Source organism: Vipera berus (genome assembly GCF_964194415.1).
Source record: "Vipera berus genome assembly, chromosome: 1".
Classification (NCBI taxonomy): Eukaryota; Metazoa; Chordata; class Lepidosauria; order Squamata; family Viperidae; genus Vipera; species Vipera berus.
Window position 1 is genome coordinate 37568672 of NC_138202.1, and position 18834 is coordinate 37587505.

The 18834-nt window shown below is 37.3% G+C and overlaps 1 protein-coding gene across 2 annotated transcripts in view; it reads right to left on the reverse strand.

Moving 5' to 3' along the window:
• The window catches only part of EML1 (EMAP like 1), a 149706-nt gene that overhangs the window by 19177 nt on the left and 111695 nt on the right, over window positions 1-18834 (reverse strand). For both annotated transcript variants that reach the window (XM_081336730.1, XM_081336729.1), the window contains 8 exons: window positions 17407-17476; window positions 11773-11883; window positions 10715-10810; window positions 9877-10011; window positions 7731-7830; window positions 5068-5222; window positions 4083-4208; window positions 3264-3395 (listed from right to left, as the gene is read on the reverse strand). In XM_081336730.1, the coding sequence (XP_081192856.1) occupies window positions 3264-3395; window positions 4083-4208; window positions 5068-5222; window positions 7731-7830; window positions 9877-10011; window positions 10715-10810; window positions 11773-11883; window positions 17407-17476 (925 nt within the window). The remainder of the gene's footprint in view (window positions 1-3263; window positions 3396-4082; window positions 4209-5067; window positions 5223-7730; window positions 7831-9876; window positions 10012-10714; window positions 10811-11772; window positions 11884-17406; window positions 17477-18834) is intronic.

Here is an 18834-nt window from a genome sequence, read left to right on the forward strand (position 1 = left end):
TATCAAATTGTCCTCTTAACAGTTTAATAGCCTCCTTAGTCTTCACATCCTCTGAGTTCAAAATCAAAGCCTTTTCTTTTTCCTTTATTTCATTCTCCAGTTCTTTCCTCCTAGCTTCCACAGCACGTCTATGTTTATTATTCATATATATCAACACCCCTCTCATGTAGGCCTTGCTAGCATCCCAGACCATATCCATAGAGGTACCCTTGTTCATATTAATTTCAAAAAAATCCTTCATCCGCTGTTTGCATTCCTCCACATTTCTCTGATTTCTAAACAAATTCTCATTGACGCGCCACGAGCGCCTATCCCTTTTCTCCTTATCAATCTCTAACCAAACTGGACTATGATCAGAGATAATTCTTGCGCAAATCTTCACCTTTTTAGTCCTCAAAAAAAAATCATTAGTCAACAAAATAAAATCAATCCTCGAAAAAGATTGATGTCTATCAGAATAAAAAGTGTAATCCTTTTCCTGCAAGTGTCTCTCACGCCAAATATCTCGCAATTCCAAGTCATCCTTCATTTCAAAAAAAGATTTAGGCAGTCTAGCATGACTTGGAATGCGCTTAAAAGCTCCAGCCTTGTCCATCTGTACATCCAAAACACCATTCCAATCCCCCATAAAAATAAAAGATTTATAATCCAACTGGGTAAGCTTTGTGTGAAGCAAACTAAAAAAGTCAGCTTGTTGTTGATTAGGTGCATATAGTCCAACTAAAAGCGTCTTTTTACCTTCTAACAGCAGCTCTATCATAACGTATCTTCCAAGCTTATCTGCTTCAATTAAGTCTGCTGTTAAGGCACTTTTAACATAAACAACCACTCCATTTTTCTTATTCATTGCAGAAGCGACAAATTGCGTACCCAACCTTGAATTCGATAAATACTTTTGATCCAAAACTCTAATATGCGTTTCTTGCAAACATATAACATCTATCTTGAATTGTTTTAAATATTGAAAAACTTTCTTCCTCTTCTGTGGTGAATTTAGTCCATTAACGTTCCAAGTTAAAAATTTAGTTGCCATGCATATCCTCCCAAAGCTCTTGGAGCACTGCTTTGACAGGACTATCTTCTTTAGGCCGTGCTCCTCCCACTGCTTGGCTGTAAGTACGTTGTGAAAATTCCAAAAACTTTTGCTGGTCTTGTTCTTTTATTTTCTTTGCTCGTTTTAAAGCAGCACGCGTTACCCTTTGCTCTCTAGGATCATCCAAAGAAGTTATAGCTTGATCTCCTCCAGCACCGTTTTCCTCTATTTCAACCTCCTGATGTTCTCCTTCTCCAGATCCCTTTGCAGCTTCCAGAAGTGTTAATGGGGTTGCTTTTAAAACGTTATTGTAGAAGTCACGCGCTTGCTTCACAGTAATCAGCCGATACCTTTTACCTTCATACATCACCATCAGCCCCTCTGGAATCTCCCATCTGAACCTTATATCTCGTTGCTTGAGCTCTTGCACAAGAAATGTAAAGTCCTTCCTTCTCCTTAAAATCTTTGGAGGAATTTCTTTTAAAACCAAGACTTCTTGATCAGCAATCACAACTTTAGCATCATAGGCAGCTTGTATAACTTCATCTCTAATTTCTCTTTTAGCAAAGTAAACCACCACATCTCTAGGCAACTTTCTCTGTCTAGCAATCCATGAGTTCACACGAAACACTTTATCCATACCTTCTCTTATTTCAGATGCTGGCTGATTCAGTACCACTTCAAGAGCCTCAGAAACCAGCTGCTTTAGATCTTCCTTAGTATTCTCTTTTAAGCCTCTAATTCTAACAGCAAACTGCATCTGGTGATATTGAGCAAGACTTAATTCTCTTTCCATTTTATCTCTTAAATCTTCATTCTCCCGTACTTTTGCTTCTAATATGGCATTCTTTTGAATCAAATCATCCACTTTTTCATCCAAATCTTCCACACATTCCGCCACTTTATGCACTTTGGTCAAAATGTCTACCTTCATCACGCTGCACTTCTGTTCCATCCTCTCTTCTATTCTCTCCTCCAGTTTCTCCAATTTCTCCTCCATCTGTGCAAATTTATCACCCATTGATTGGTTAATTGATTCCAAAAGTACCTGGGCATGTTTATCCAGAGCATCTCGTAAATCCTTCGGTGTCAATACATCAGGAGGATGCAACGCCTGTAATGATGATTGTTGCACCGGAGAAGATCCACCACTCCGAAGAGTTTTAGGGGGAGGTTTAGTCGCCATCTTTAACTTTCAATTGTGACGCACTTTCACTTAAAGTTTAAAAAGTCCATCAAGCTCGAGAGTAAAATAAAATAATCCTCTTCACCTTTTCCTCTTGTACCGCTCTGCCTGCTCCTTTTAATCCATAGTCCTTTCTTCAGGCAGGGGTGGTCGCAGACGCCTGGCTCTGCTCCAAGAAATCCGGAGCAGAGACGCTGGCCAGCTGGGAGCAACCCAGGCTTCGGGGGAGTTCAATCCTTCAGCCGCCCAAGCTCCAAGCTCAGGCGGCCCCGGAGAACTCAACCCCTACCTGGGGCCTCACCCCCTCCTCTTCTCCCGAGGAGGGGGCTTCAAATTCGCCCAAACAGCTGATCGGCGCTGTTTCGGGCGAAAAAACACTCAGCTGAGCCGCGGGCAGCCCGGGAAGGCTGTCTCCGTCGCCGCGCAGCCACCGGAAGTCCCTAACAGACTATTATTATACGGAAAAACAGAATGAACCATTTCTGTCAAATCTTTCTAACTGTAAACAGTCTCTCTGAGAGTGCACCACCATGCAAGATTTACCATTCTCCTTGCTAAAGTCTCCAATAGAGGGAAATGGGGGAGGGGGATTTTTCTCTCATTCAGATAGTGGATACCTGGAAATCCTTCAATATCACATGATGAAAAATGGCTCAATTTCTCATAAGCAACATGGAAAGAATGCTGTGAATTGGAAGCTTTGATATTATGTAAGTGAATCAGGTGTGTGAATGGGAATGTGCAGGGTATGTGTTATGTATATGAGAAAGTGGTTCTGGAGGTGAATGTAAGGGTCGGTAGATATGTGAATGTATATGGAGATGAATCAACATTGGGATGAATGCCGTGCATATATCCAAGAGAAGACACAGCAAAATACATAATAGCAATTATTCTGTTCTTGCCTACGTCAAGTAGTGATTCTCCCTTGATATGCTTGTTCAGAGTGGATACAGCTCTTAGTTTTAAAAATATTCCCAATTCCTCACTTAATAATTTGTTATAAAAGCAAAATTATATTTTAACTCTTTTTAAAAAAAATACCTCTATAGTTTTGTTCCAGATTGGACGATGGCTGATCGAATCCCAGAGCATAATGTGTTTGTCTTGCCCGCATGTAAAAAACTGAGGTTTGGTGGGATGTGCTGCTAGTCCCCAAAGTTCATCGGTATGGCCCTGAATTAACACAGAAACATGTCTTTGGTAAATGAACAATAGTTTGTATGGCATCATAAGCCAGAAATAATATGAATACACAACATGAATAAGGTATTTGATAGTGCATATTATGTTTCACTTGGTTTTACACACATATGAAAGCTAGTATACAATCCAGGCACAAACGTCTTAGATTATATCTGGGCCAAAGGTTATATCTGAACTCAACATTTAAATATAATGCTAATTTAGCCATGTATAATTAGTTTGTTTGTGTAAAAAGAAATAATCCTGGCTTGTCTGAATACAGTAATCCATAATTTCAAGGTTCAAATATGCTAATTTGTTTATGCATAATTAATTTACTGATTTGTATAAAGGAAGGCTTAGGCATACTGTGTTTAATAATCCAGGATTATTGTCTTTAAATGAAGTGTAGATAATTCCACATCTGGTGCACTTATTGGTAATACAAGAGAACAACAGCTTTAAAAATCTAGTCTGTTCCCTGCCTGTAAAACTGTAAATTGGGGTTAGATAGACTTTCTATAAAATTATTACTTATTTAGCAAATTCTCAACTCATCTGCAAGAATAGTTTGTTCAGGCTTATCATGCAGCATTTTTCTAAAAAGTAATATATTTAATGTTACATGTTTTCGAAAACATGGGTCTTAGGGAAAGAGTGTACTAAAAAAATAACTACCTGGGTAATGGGAAAAAAGTCTCCTGTCAAAGAACCTTGGAGCACAAAGTTTCGAGTGGTTCCTATCAAAATAATGTCACCTTTTCCTTCTGCTATTGTTCTTATAGGACCAAACTGCTCCTGAATCTGTTTTAGAAAAAAAAATAGAAATAATTAAATTAAGTGTGTATATAATTATTTTTCAAGTATACAGTCCTATTGTGCTTATATAAAGATATCAGTGGAGTGGGTAAGATATTTATTCAGCTGAATCAGTTTTTTCTTTTGGGAAGCAAGACAGAAGTAACTTTTGTTAGTTAGAAGCAGAAAAAAATGAAGTTGAGAAGAGCATTTTTTTTGTTTGAAATAAAGAATTTTTAAGGATTCCAGGAACACAGAGGAAATGGTTAATTTGTAGCCACTCTCAGTTACAATTCAAAGTAGTTATGACAAAACTGACCCATAAGCAAATTTAATAAATGCATAATTTTTATATTTTACAAGACAAACCATCTGTTTCTCCAGACTGCATTTTATTCACCCACTTCAAAGATCTATACAGAGAGTTGGTGAGTGGTCCATGAGTCTATGGAACTATGATGAGCATTCCCTCACAAATGAAGAAGATAATTGGATAGAAAGTTATGTATTCTATAGTTTCTTAATTCAATAATTCTAAGGTGCAACGGCAAAATAGGCAGTTCTTTGGATACAAGTACAAAAGTACAGCTAAAAATACAGCTTATTCACAGCTTTTTCAAAGGACAGGAAAAAGTAGGGCAAATTTGTAGGATAACATCAAAATATATGGCCTCTTCAAAACAGGTGAATTATGTGATTTATCCAAAGTTATCAATATATGTACTTAGAATACATATTCTTGTAATAAAAATCACACTAATATTTTTAGAAGAAATAAGGGAAAGTGCCTCTTCAGGCATCAAGTGGTAAAACAATGAACGTTCTTTAAAACAAAAATGTTAGTTTTAAAGCCTGGAGTCATTACCTCAGTTTTATGAATTTTCTGATAATTCCCATTCCAAGATATCAACTTCCTATCTTTTCCACCTCCAGACACAAGGGTGCCATCTCGTAACATACAAAGGGCAAATATGCCCCCTTCATGAGCTCCTTGAATTGCAGTGCTTATTCTGTTGGTACCTGGAAAGAAGAGGACAGAAGCTCACTAAAAACAATGTTTTATTGGATTATTCATTTAGTTTTTCCGTTGCTAAAGGAAATACAGTGTGGTGGCCAGTATAATTTCTTTCTGGTCAGGAGCTCTAAAGAAATGTTAGTTTTGAAAAGAAAAAAAAAACAATAAGTCAACTATAAAAAAAAGATTGGATTTCTAACTTATCCTAGATCTCCTCTTAGGGATTTCTTTAAAAAACAGATTTTCATGATTACATAAAACAAAACAGGATTGGGGAAGTCTAATTTCAGATAATAGGCTATTCCAAAGAAATGGACAGCAATAGAGAAGACTCAACTGTTTGTGCCTTGCACATAAGAGTCCCTAAAGGAGTGGACCCTGAGTGCCTATCCATAGCAATAGCACTTAAGACATAAATTGGGGTTTTATATTTTTAGGGATCAAATTTAATTATTTTTAATTGTTTTTAACTTTTGACGTTTTGACGTATTGACGTATTGACGTATTGACGTTTTTAAATACCTTGTAAACCGCCCTGAGTCCTACAGGAAAAGGGCGGTATATAAATTCAATAAACTTAAACTTAAACTTATATACCACTCCATAATGCTTTACGGCATTCTCTGAGTGGCTTACAAATGTCAGCATATTGCCCCCAACAATCTGAGTCCTCATTTTACTGACCTCGGAAGAATGGAAGGCCAGTCAGGATCAAACTCCTAATTGTGGTTATTCTAACCACTGCACCAGCTCAATCTCATTGGATGGACCATATGAATAAATTTACAGCCCATTTACAAGCTCACAGCATCCCTCACTCATGTGATCACCATTGCAGACAATGTTTTGCCTTGTTCCTGACCTGTGATTTTTTTTCTTTCCTCCCCCATTGTGGAGATGAGATATTGAGAGAAAAGGATTGTAGAAAAGTAAGCTATTTACTCGAGCACATCTTCTCCTAATGAGAAGGAAGGACTCACTGGAGAAGAGCCTAATGCTGGGAAAGATTGAGGGCAATAGAAGAAGGGGACGACAGAGAATGAGGTGGCTGGATGGAGTCACTGAAGCAGTAGGCGTGAGCTTAAATGGACTCCAGAAGATGGTAGACGACAGGAAGGCCTGGAGGAACGCTGTCCATAGGGTTGCGATGGGTCGGACACGACTTTGCAGCTAACAACAACAATCTTGAAAACAATCCAATCGTGCTTATTGTGTAGCCGGTTCTTTGCAGACAATAAGTGAGACGAGATGTTGCAAACAGGAACATTGCTTTATTGAGGCAAACAGGAACAGAACTGAAACAGAGGCTGCTGCGCAGCTACTTATATGGTTGGCCACTAGGTGGTGGCCAATAGGTTTAAAGAAACCCATTCATGCCCCAAATCATCCAATGATCTTCTTGGAAACAGCAAGTCTGGCTTAGTCGGTGACTGTTACACAGACACACCATTAAGCAACCTTAAGCAGCATTCAAACAGGCACGTGAACAGTTCAAATAAAAATTCCAATACATTACAGTGCTGGCCACAGACGTACTATAGAAACAGCTTACAGTATTTATTTATTTATTTATTTAATACTATTTCTATACCGCCCTTCTCCCGAAGGACTCAGGGCGGTGAACAGGGCAAGAATAAAAATACAAATTACAAAAGTTAAAACAAGATTAAATAAATGCCCACATACTAAAATACATCATTAAAACCTAATAAAAAACAGTAGCAACCCCCCCCCCCAATCCCCTCATCAGGCCAGGCCAGCTTGTTCAAAAAAGTATTCTCTTGAAAGATCTTTCTTTCCATTTCTCTGTTTTGCAAGCAATTTGTATAGGCAAATTCCTGACCCGTCCTACTGCTGGTGCAATTGCACTGCTTTTGATATGTAGAAGAGCAAACAGTTTCCTCTCTGGAAATCTCTTTCTCTTCAGTTTCTTTGGTCTTGGGGGTGGGGGGAGGGTCAAGCTAAGGAAAGATTGCCTATAGAAATTGGACAATTCTGACCACCACCACTCATCTTCAAAGCAAAGAGATTGGAGAGAAAGGGATTTCAAGAGTTGTGTCCTTTTACACATCAAGAACAATGTGATTGGGCCAGCAACCCAGGGCTAGAAGTTGTGGATGCACTATGAAAACAGCTGAAAGTACTCTGTTGAAATCTTTTCCTAACCAATCTTTCTGCTCTACAGAAAATATGTGTGTGGAGGGGGAGGTGGTAAAAAAAAGTAAGCAATTTTTGTAGGTAATCTGTTTTTTCCAGCTGCTGGTGCTTATTTACTAATTGTATAGATATGATATGATATGATATGATATGATATATGATATGATATGATATATGATATATGATGTGATATATGATATCCAATCTAGTATTTTGAAAATATCATTTTTGCATAAAATTGTATTAAAATGTCTCAAAAATCTTACTTTCTATTTGTGTGTATGTCTAAAGAAAAAAAATTCTTCTGTATATGGTAAATAGTCATTTACTATTATGCAAATTCATTCTTTTCTTACCCTTTCCCCATATTAAGATATTTCCACTTGAATCTCCTGTGATTGTATCACCATTTTCAGAAAATGTCACACATAACACAAACTTTGGCTTTTCTTGTTTCTACAGGATAAAATAGAACATTATTGAGCAACTGGACCTTTATTATATATTTCATATATTTCGTTCAGTTATCAACATATTAACTATTTAAAAACACAGCTTTTCTCCACAATGGAGAAAAAACATAAGACCAATGCCTTGTCTTCAGGGTTTAAAAGTGAGAAAGTTATATTACAGTCTTAATGTTGTAGAACAAGTGTATATGTATTTAATCAATGAAGTGAATAGCTCACATTGTATATATGCTTTCTCTCCCTTGGTCTTTTTTTTTTTACAATTTTTTTTACTGAATATACAGTTTAAAAAAAACCACGGTGGACATGATACAAGTTCCCTGGTTTAAATAATGCTATTAGTATTACCTTGTGAAAAGAAAAAGATTTCTTTATGTTATAACAAAAAATACATATAGAATCTATGAACTCTCTTAGTAGGCATTCTTTCGATCATGTACGTTGTGATTAAATAATTTTCAATTCTATCTTATAGAGAATAAACTGTCAACATATCAATCAACATTCGTCCCAGCATTCCTCCTTGACTCTAGCCATTTATACACTTCATTCCAAATTTCGTAATAGTCTGTTTCGGTTTTATTTTTAAGCTCTAACGTTAACCTATCCATTTCAGTGCAGGATAGGATTTTATTTATTACTTCTTCTTCGGTAGGGGTTTCTTTTCTCTTCCATTTCTGAGCACAGGCTAGTCTTGCTGCAGTTAGAATGTGCAGTACTAAATATAAAGATCCTTTACTGAATTTTAATAATCCCTAATAAAAAGGTTTCTGGTTTTAATTTGATTTTTTGTGATAATATCTCTTCCAGCTAGTTTTTTATCAGTTGCTAAAATTCTTGAGCTTTTGGGCATTCTCACCACATGTGATAGTAGGTCCCTGGCAATTTTCTACATTTTCAACATATCAAAGAGGGTTTTTTGTCCATTTTTGCTAGACTTGGGGGGAGATAAGTGGCGAAATAAATTTGACAAAAAAGTGTAAGAACAAGTATTAGAAAACAAAACCATTTTTTTAGTTGATGATGCCAAATATTGATTCAGGAAAATGGCAAGGAAATAGAGAGAGAGAGGGAAACCTCAACTTTAAGATTTATCAAGCAAAAGAGAAAAGAAATAATAAAAAAATAGCACAATAGTGTGCACAATGGGATTCTATTAAGCACAGAAAGTTTATGAAAATAAGAAAGTGATCAATAGTAGCAAAAACATCTTAATAGTGCAATCACCAAATAGCCATGATTTTAATAATACAGTAAATTTTTGATTCACTCTTTTAAATTATTTTTAGCTACATAGGTAAAGGTAAAGGTTCCCCCGCACATGCGTGCTAGTCGTTTCCAACTCTAGGGGCCGGTGCTCATCTCCGTTTCAAAGCCGAAGAGCCAGCGCTTGTCCGAGGACGTCTCCGTGGTCATGTGGCCGGCATGACTAGACGCCAAAGGCGCACGGAACGCTGTTACCTTCCCACCGTAGTGGTCCCTATTTTTCTACTTGCATTTTTACGTGCTTTCGAACTGCTAGGTTGGCAGAAGCTGGGACGAGTAACAGGCGCTCACTCTGTTACGCGGCACTCGGGATTCGACCCGCCAAACTGCCGACCTTCTGATCGACAAGCTCAGCATCCTAACCCACTGAGCCACACCGCGTCCCTTTTTTAGCTACATAGGTAACTCTAGTTTTAATTTCACTGTAATGAAACAGACTTCACTTAATTATGGTTAAGTTGATAGTTAATACTTGATAGTTTAAAATAATTAAATTACTGATTTCATGCTTTCTAATGAGGAAAATCATTTTGTTGGGATTTAAAAGAAAGAAATGAAATTATACATTAAGAAGAAGGTTGCTAGGGAATAGTTCAGGGTACAAAAGAAATAAAGAAATTAATTCTGCTGCTTATGATGCCATGTATCATTAAAGCACTGTGTCCTGGTTTCTAAAGAAACAGCACGACAGCAGAGCAAATCATCATTCCCTTAATGATCCTCTGGCTGCAAGGGAAAAAATAAACAAGAACACAAACATTTGTACCTCAAATAATCCCTGCTTTTTGATAAGAGAATTCCCTTCAATCGTCCAAAAATAAAGATGAGATTTTCCACATGTAACTATTATATTAGTGTCTGTAGGATGAAAATCAGCGGCAAATACTGCTTCATTAGAGCACTAAGAAGAAGAAAAAATATTTTATATTTGCAAACAAAAGCAATAATTTCAATATCAAGTTCCAAGAACTCCTTGTTTGATAACGTATTAGTGCACTGTGACTTTCTTATTTAAATTAAAACAAATAGATAAACTCAAGGGAGAAGGGCGGTATACAAATTAAATAAAACCTAAACCTAAAATACTTCATGTAAAGGTTTGGAAAATGTCTCTTCTCTTAAAAGAACATAACTTTTACATATGCAGTCTACTTACATGTACAAATGAGTAAAGATTGTTTAAAGATATATAATGATTTCTCATACACGAATCTCAAGTTACTGAACTGTTGCAAGTGTGGATTTTACACTAAAAAAGATAAATCTGCACCTTTTATAGTGCCAGAAGGTCTTGGCACAATTTAGAAATGAGAGCTATGAATAATGCAGTTTTCTTCATTTCCACTTTATCCATACAAAACAAGTTTCTTACTGATAAGAAAATCTTATTACAGATGTACAGAAGAGGCAGGATATTTTCTCCCATAGCATTCAGGTATAATGAAGGATACATTTCAACAGGAAAAGGATTTAACAGCAAGACTAGTGGTCACATCAACATCAACATCAACAAGATGCTGGGATGAAGATGAAATATTATGGATATTTTTTGACCACAAGAAAAAAATCCTGCTCATTTCAAGCAACACACAAATGCAAAATACCTTGACCTCTGCAACTTTTTCTTCCCTCTGCCAGTCCCATACTGAAAGCACATGGTCATTGGAGTCATCTACAGAGCACAAGTTACTGCCTCCATTCTGAAATAAAACATGAAGTACTCCATCATCCTTCAGTTGCTTGCTATTTCAAAACCAAGTGATTAATAGCACTCATCTTCCAGCTAGTTTTGTACTTAGGATATTACAAATACTTTGCCTGAAAAAATGGCTTAAGAACCAAACCATCTTGAGAATGTTGAGACCATATAGCTTAAACAAAGATGTATTTGCAGTCAGTTATCAGTGAAGAAACTGCAACTGTTTTTAATGTGAAACGTAAACTGTATGAATTCTAAGACAAATAAAATAATCTCCTTCTCTTTATGCATTCAGCTAATTCCACAGATTGTCTTCCAGTTGAGCAGAGTTCTAAATCTAAATGTTTCTCTTATTCAAAAAGGAGATTATCCTTTTCTTAGTATAAAAGTAAAGAAATGTAAAAAATATAAAGATAGCCAGTGCTTTTTTTTGTAAAACAAAAAGGTGCCGGAACTTACACATGTCATACAACCCGCCTTGCCTACCCTACAAGGTTCCATCCAAAAAAGGTGCCGGAACTCCGTTCTGAGCATTCTATGACAAAAAAGCCCTGAGCTATTTAGCAATATTATATAACAACATTTATACCTATAAATATATTTGAAAACTGTGTTCTTATAGTTACAACGTCTTTCCTTTATTAAGTAAAGAGTGCACTCAAAACGAATTCATATTTTTCAGAGAAAATCTCTTGAAACAAATCATATTATTTATAGGTAAAATCTATGCAACCAACTCTGAAGTCAAGTTCCCCAAAATGCATTTGATTACAAAGAAAAAATTTCCAGCAGTCTTAAAGAAAAAACAGTCCAGTTGCCTTTTTGAAAAATCACCTTTGAGACAACTATGACCTGGATGACTGAAAATTTCCACAGACATCCTGCAGTCTTAATTTTAAAAAACTTACAATTGGCCATGAGAAGCTTACAAAGTATATTAAATATACATTAGATATTACTCACCGACTTAGAAAATGCAATGCATGTAACAGCTCGATCAAAGAATCCCATGCCAATTACATGTAGTGTATTCAAAGTAACAGAATCCCAAATGCGGACATGAGGCAGTAATTGCTGTAAAAGTCAGTGAACAAAAATAGAAGATGCTTTAAGGGCAGAGTTAAACAATTCTCAACATCCTGAACATTTTCAGTTTGCAGAAACATAAGTAAGAAAATAAGAGGTTCTATTATCTGTGGTCAAATTATTACAGCAATTTGTTACTTGAATATTTTACAGAGGGTGGTGAGCACAGCACAAAACATCGTGGGCTGTTCCCTGACACCACTGGATGACATCGCCAAGGCTCGTTGCCTTGGAAGAGTGAGGAAAATTCTCAGGGATGACTTACACCCTGGTCAGTACCTCTTTACTCTCCTACTATCGGGTAGGAGATACAGGTGTATAGCCAGCCGTACCAACAGGCTGAAGAACAGCTTCTATCCATGGGCTGTCAGGCTCTTGAATGGGAAATAGCTTTATGTATGATTGACTTGTGAGGTCAAGTGTGTTGTGCAATTAGCTCACATGGTGTAACAAGATGGTGGGTTTGTTGTCACTGAGTTGGGGGGAGCATGAAGGGAGGCTCAGCCAATCTCAATGTATACAGTACATGTTGTACTTGACAATAAAGGTTCATTCATTCAAACATTATTCTGTTTGAAGTCATCAACCCAGCTCAAGGCAAACGACAGGTATTTTGAACAACAGTCCATTCTATGCCAAAGTTTGAAGGTACAATAATTAACTATGGGCATATTGCTGCTAAAGGTTTTGGGACACCTGCCCATGTAGAACTGCACTGATCTGGTATTGGCATATAAGCTATGCCACATGGCAAAATGTCACTGTATGATCTGCTCTGCCCAGTTTGGAAGCAGTCCATTTTCCCTTTGGCAGAAACTCTTCCTTCATTCTTCCTCCTATTCTCTGTACATCAAGGTCCCAGTAAATTTCACAGACAAACCTATTCATGAACACAGTTTCAATATTTCAGTCAATGTCACAATCCCTGTTTTAAAAAACTCCTGGGTTGATTCTACCTGCTTATATAAACAATATGTTTTGAACTCTTGTCTTAACCATCTCCTGACCAGTTATTGTGGTTGTTGTTAGTATACTGTTACAGTAGCCAGGAGACCACAATGCTAGTGCTGAGTATTGGTTTGGCTTGCCAAGTTACTAACTCTGTTATAGGAAATGCTGGTGGGCTTCCCAAGGTACGCTACATGAGAGTGAGCTGGCTTTCCACCAAAGAGAAAGATGAGCAGCTATCCCTGCAGCGTCACCAAAGGCCCCCTCCTTTCCCAGAGCTGTCTTGTAAACGGGCACCACAACCAGAAAGGTTCAAAGCTAGCAGGAAACTGCCTGCCTGCACTGAGCACCAGCTCATCTCCCAACCAAAGTGGTACCTATCTGTCCACTTGCACAAAATTTGCTTTCAAACTGTTGGGCAGACAGAACCTAAAACAAGTGACAGGAGCTCACCCTGACAATCAGTGCTGGAGCTCGAAACACTGGAGTTGAGGCCATCTCCAGTATCATTAAGCCACTGAGCCACCCTGAACAGGGAGTTCAAATAAATCTATGCTGTGATTTACCTTGCAATGAAGGCACCTGGCTAAAAGCTATGGTTCCATACCATCATCCATACCACCCTACTTTTAATAGAAATTTATATGCTGGAACAATGATATCTTGATGTTTTGCACTTTTTCTTCATAATAACAACTCATATTTTTTTTTTGCAAAACAGTCAAATAGATACATGCAGTCAAAAAGGGAGGCGCTGTTTATAACTTTATTTTCCCTGTTTTTATGTAGAGCAGTAATGGGATTATTTGGTTATTCCATGAATCAATGTAGTTGGAGAGGAAGGCACCTACTCAGGATTTCTGTACTTTCCTATTGGTCAGCTTGAGGAACCACTAATCATCTCATAATATTCCCATATTTGCAGTGATCTAATGTCATAAACACTAAAACAATTCTATTCAAATTCTTTGGAAAATGGTAAAAGCACTTCAGTTCAAATGACAGAGCCCACAATTAGTACTATGAATTTGTTAGAAGTCTTAACTGAAATAACTCTTTTAGGCTTCATTTGAAGTGCAGATATTACAGTTATGGAGTACTTGAGGTAAAAGGCAAAAAGATGCTTTAGAATGCATGAAGAGCAGCACCTATTTGCAACTTTTAATCAAGCACATTCTTTTTCCAGAATTGCAAACTGGTGCTACACTCCCATATGCACTGAAGCAATCTAAAGTCTAAATGGGAACAAAGCAAATGGATTATCAAACCAATCAACCCAGAGTTCTCATGCAAGGCACAAATGACCAGGCCCAAATTATCCTACTTCGAAGGTGAAAGAGAACAGGATGACCAAGCAGCAAAATGGATAGTCAATTACATTGGTGATGAATGCATCATTGGAAGTCCTGAAGGACTAAGTCAGGGGCAATTGTCATGGGAAAAAAATCTATGTGATTACTAACAGTTGACTGTGACTTGATAGCATATAATCAAAAATCAAAAAAATCTAACTTTGAAAAATATTCTTACAAATAAATATTCTAAAATTCTGGTGCTTGAATTATTGGGAAGAGAGAAAGGTCCCTGGTATTTTTGGAGGGCACTGGGGGGGATATAAGTTGACTAAAATTAATAGAAGTCTATTTGAGTTCATGAATATATTAAGATTCTATTGTGTCCCTTTCCATAATATGAAAATTCTAAAGTTTTATATAAATGCTTTCTCTACCAGGTTTCGCCAAAAATAAGGCCCAGTCTTTTTTTTTCCTCCAAAAGATGCGCCAGGTCTTATTTTCAGGGGGGGTGTCTTTTCCACTCACCTTGTGGCGTGGCACCAACAGCCCTGCCCAGTTGGCCCACCTCTTCTGCAGCTGAAGGAGCAGCTTCATTCTGAAACTGAGAATGGAGCTCCGGCCTGCACTTTGCAGAAGCCTTTCCGGAAGGCCTCTGCAGCCAGATTCAATCCAGCTATGGATTGAATCCATAGCTCGGTTCTTGGCCACACAGGCTGAGGCTGAGGACTGCGAAATACAGACTGGGGGATGCCAGCAAGGAGAGGCAGGTGTTGATTCATGGGAGGCTTGGTAAGCAGGTGCTAGGTACATGGGGCAGCTCCACTCCCCCATCCCAGCTTGATTTTTAGGCATGTGCCTCACCCCAAAACTAGGGCTTATTTTTGGGGTAGGACTTACATTAGACCCACCCCCAAAAATCAGCCTAGGGTTTATTTTTGGGTTAGGTCTTACTTTCAGGGAAACACAGTATTTTCTTGTTACAGTAAAACTAATTATGTATAATTTTTTGTTTGGGGAACCTTCAAGTCAAGGGTGATTCTTGATGACTGCCTGGAAAGGGCTTGCCATTCTTATCTATAAAATCTTCAAAATGATATATTTTTAAAAACTGAAAAGCCTTATAGATTAAAATCTAGCCATAAACAAATGGGCTTTCAAATTATAATTAACTGCAGATACAATCTGCATTTGGAGTACCCTTATATGTTTCTAAATTGACATATTTTAATATAATATCATGCAATGCATTTACAGGACCACTAGAGAGCAACCTTTGTAAATTTAAGCTTGAACTACAACTTGCACAGGAGAGAGAAAATATTTATATACTGATGACTGAAATTAGTTCAGTGGACTAATTCATGAGATTACACTTAGTTTATTTATTAGACTGATATCCTGCCTTTCATTTAGGAGTTCAAGTTATATAAACATTCCTCTTATTCAGGGGTGTCAAACTGCTGGCCCGCAGGCCGGATGCGTCATCCAGAAGCAGCACCCACCCCATTGCCGGCAATGGCAAAACTCTCCCAATACATTGTGCGATGTCACGTGATGTTGTGAGTTTGACATGTCTGCTCTTATTTTATCCCACAACACAAATCTGTGAAGTTAGTCGGGCTAAGAGACATTATCCATTATGTTAGTTTATGGATATCAAAAATGTGACCTAGCAGAGGTTTTTAAGTTTTTAAATTAATAGCAGAAAAATGACATTAAAAGACCAAATTAAGGATATTAATGCATCTTTTAAAACATTTTCAAGGAAACTATTTTAATCCAGCCAAGGTTTTACAGTATGTTTAAATAAATGAAAAATGAAAAGAATATATGTTGTGTCAAATTTAAGAATTAATCCCATGTTATATAATTATTTTATTTATTTTTATTTTATTTTAATTCCATTTATATCCCGCCCTTCTCCGAAGACTCAGGGCGGCTTACAAGCTTAGCAGTAGCCTTCATTCTATGTATATGCCTGCTTATTAGGGCTTTCACACACCCCCTAAGCGGCATTATTACAAAGTCAGCTTAATTGCCCCCAACAATCTGGGTCCTAATTAAAATGACCAACCAGACAACTATTGAAAACCAATAAACAGAATATAAATATAATGGTATCCCTTGTGTGAGTGGCAGGCTGGTGCAGGTGCGTGCGCACTCCAGCCAGCCACTCATGCAGTCCAATTCCAAATAGGCCATGGCCTGGTAGTGGGCCGTGGCCTCATAGTAGGCCGCAGCCTGGGGGTTGGGAACCACTGATATAGACGACACCTTCACCATAATAAAAAAGGACCAATTAGAGAACACTCACAGAACCATCACCAATATTTTCAAAGGATTCCAGTTTACCAGAGAAGAAGAAAACAACAACTCACTACCCTTCCTGGACATCTTGATCAGCAGAGACCACACTGGCAAACTAGAAACGCAAGTCTACAGAAAAATCACTCACACCATCCAAGTGCTCCACACCAAAGCAACCCAACCTCCCACAAGAGAAGCTGCATAAGAACTTTATTTAGACGAGCACAAAGTCACTGCAGCAACCCTGAACAGCAGAAAAAGGAAACAGAACATCTATACAACATATTCTAACAAAATGGATATCCATGCAATTTTATCAAAAAGTGTCAACCCAGTACAGCCCAACCAAGTCCTAAAAAGAATAACATTGCCATACATCAAGAACATTCCAGAAACAGCAAACGGCCCAACCAAAGAACCTCTAAGACTATTCCCACCAATACTGTCAGAGCAAGCAATTAGAATATAATAGTTTGGGTAATGAAACATCTGCAAGGAAAAAACCAAGTTCAGAGAGCACCAAGGCCCCCTCATTTTAATCCTGAATTAATGGTATCTTAAAGCTTCATTTTAATATAAATTAACTCTCATACCAAACACTGGAACTATCATATAAATGAATAGACTGAATACTGAATTCAAAATAATTTACAACCATGATTCTAATATTTAGAAATTTTATGAAGCTTTATGAAGTAGCCAAATCAATGTTATAACAAGGCATGGACATTTAAGTAAAGACAACACTGATACAGTTTTAGATTAAAAATATGCTTGAAATATGAAGCCTAGGAGCAATGTCAACTTCTTTCATATATTTCATTAACCAATTAGTATCTTATTCACTAACACAAATATTAGGGCTTTATTTCAACAACTGCTCTATATTAATATTAAACAATTCTAGCATAGGGCAAGAATAATTTCATTTCAAGGAAATAAAATTCTAATAACTGCTTACTTTTCCATCCTTAGATGTCCCTGCAACCTGACCAGTTGCTATGGTAATCCTGTCAGGATGTACTGCTAGGCTGCCAAAAAAAAGGTGGGGGAGAGAAAGGAAACACACCTTTATTAAATAAAAATTTAAAAGCATTTTTATAACATGAATGAAAACAACAAAACACATTTTACTTGATTATTTCCTAAAAATTTATTGAGGTGCACAAGAAAACATTCTTATTTTATCATATATTTTATCTAATATTAAATGCTACTGCATACTATAGTGCCCTACAATGCTATTTTATTTTATGTCAGTATCTATTCAGATCTGATCATTTATTTTTCATTACAAAATTTTCAGATTGTATTTATCTATCTACAGCATCTTCTAATGCTAAAAGTATGAAGATGACTAAAAATGCAGTTGCACCAATTTCTGTTCCTTTTATTTTATTAGATAAAATGCATAATTTTCTAATTATGCATATTTGGTGATGTATAATTGATGAGGATTATAGAATAGAGCTGGAAGGGACCTTGGAGGTCTTCTAGTCTAGCCCTCTGCTCAAGCAGGACAACCCATACCATCTCAGACAGGTAACTGTCTAGTCTCTTCTTAAAAATCGCCAGTGGTGGAAAGCTCACAATTTCTGGAGGCAAGCTGTTCCACTGGTTGATTGTCCTCACTGTCAGGAAGTTTCTTCTTAATACCAGGCTGCTTCTCTATTTGATCAGTTTCCAACCATTGTTTCTTGTCCTACCCTCTGGTGCTTTGGTGAATAACGTGACCCGCTCTTCTTGGTGGTAGCCCCTTAAATACTGGAATACTGTTATCATGTCTCCCCTATTTCTTCTTTTCTTTGGACTAGCCAAACCCAAGTCCCACAGCCATTCTTCATATGTTTTAGTCTCCAGGCTTTTGATCATCTTAGTTACTCTTCTCTGAATTTTTTCCAAACTCTCAACATCTTTTTGTGATATGGTGTCCAAAATTGGCTGCAGTATTCCAGGTGTGGTCTTGCTAGAGTTTTATAAAGTGGTACTAATACTTGCGTGATCTTGATTCTATGCCTGTTTATACAACCCAGGATTGTATTAGCTTTTTTGTACCTTTCCTGCCTAAATGTAAAACTTTGCTTTTCCCCACACTGAAATTCATTTTGTTGGATAGGGCCCATTGTTCAAGTTTGTCTAGATCTTTTTGGATCCTGAGTTTGTCTTCTGGGGTGTTGGCTACTCCTGCCAGTTTGGTGTCATCTGCAAATTTGATGAGCTCCCCTTTAATTCCCTCATCTAAGTCATTTATGAAGATATTGAAGAGTACTGGGCCTAAAACAGAACCTTGTGGTATCCCACTGCTTCCTTCTTGTACTTGTTGAGTACAGTTTGTCAGCCAGTTACAGATCCATCTGGTGGTGATGTTGTCTATTCCACCTTTTTCTAG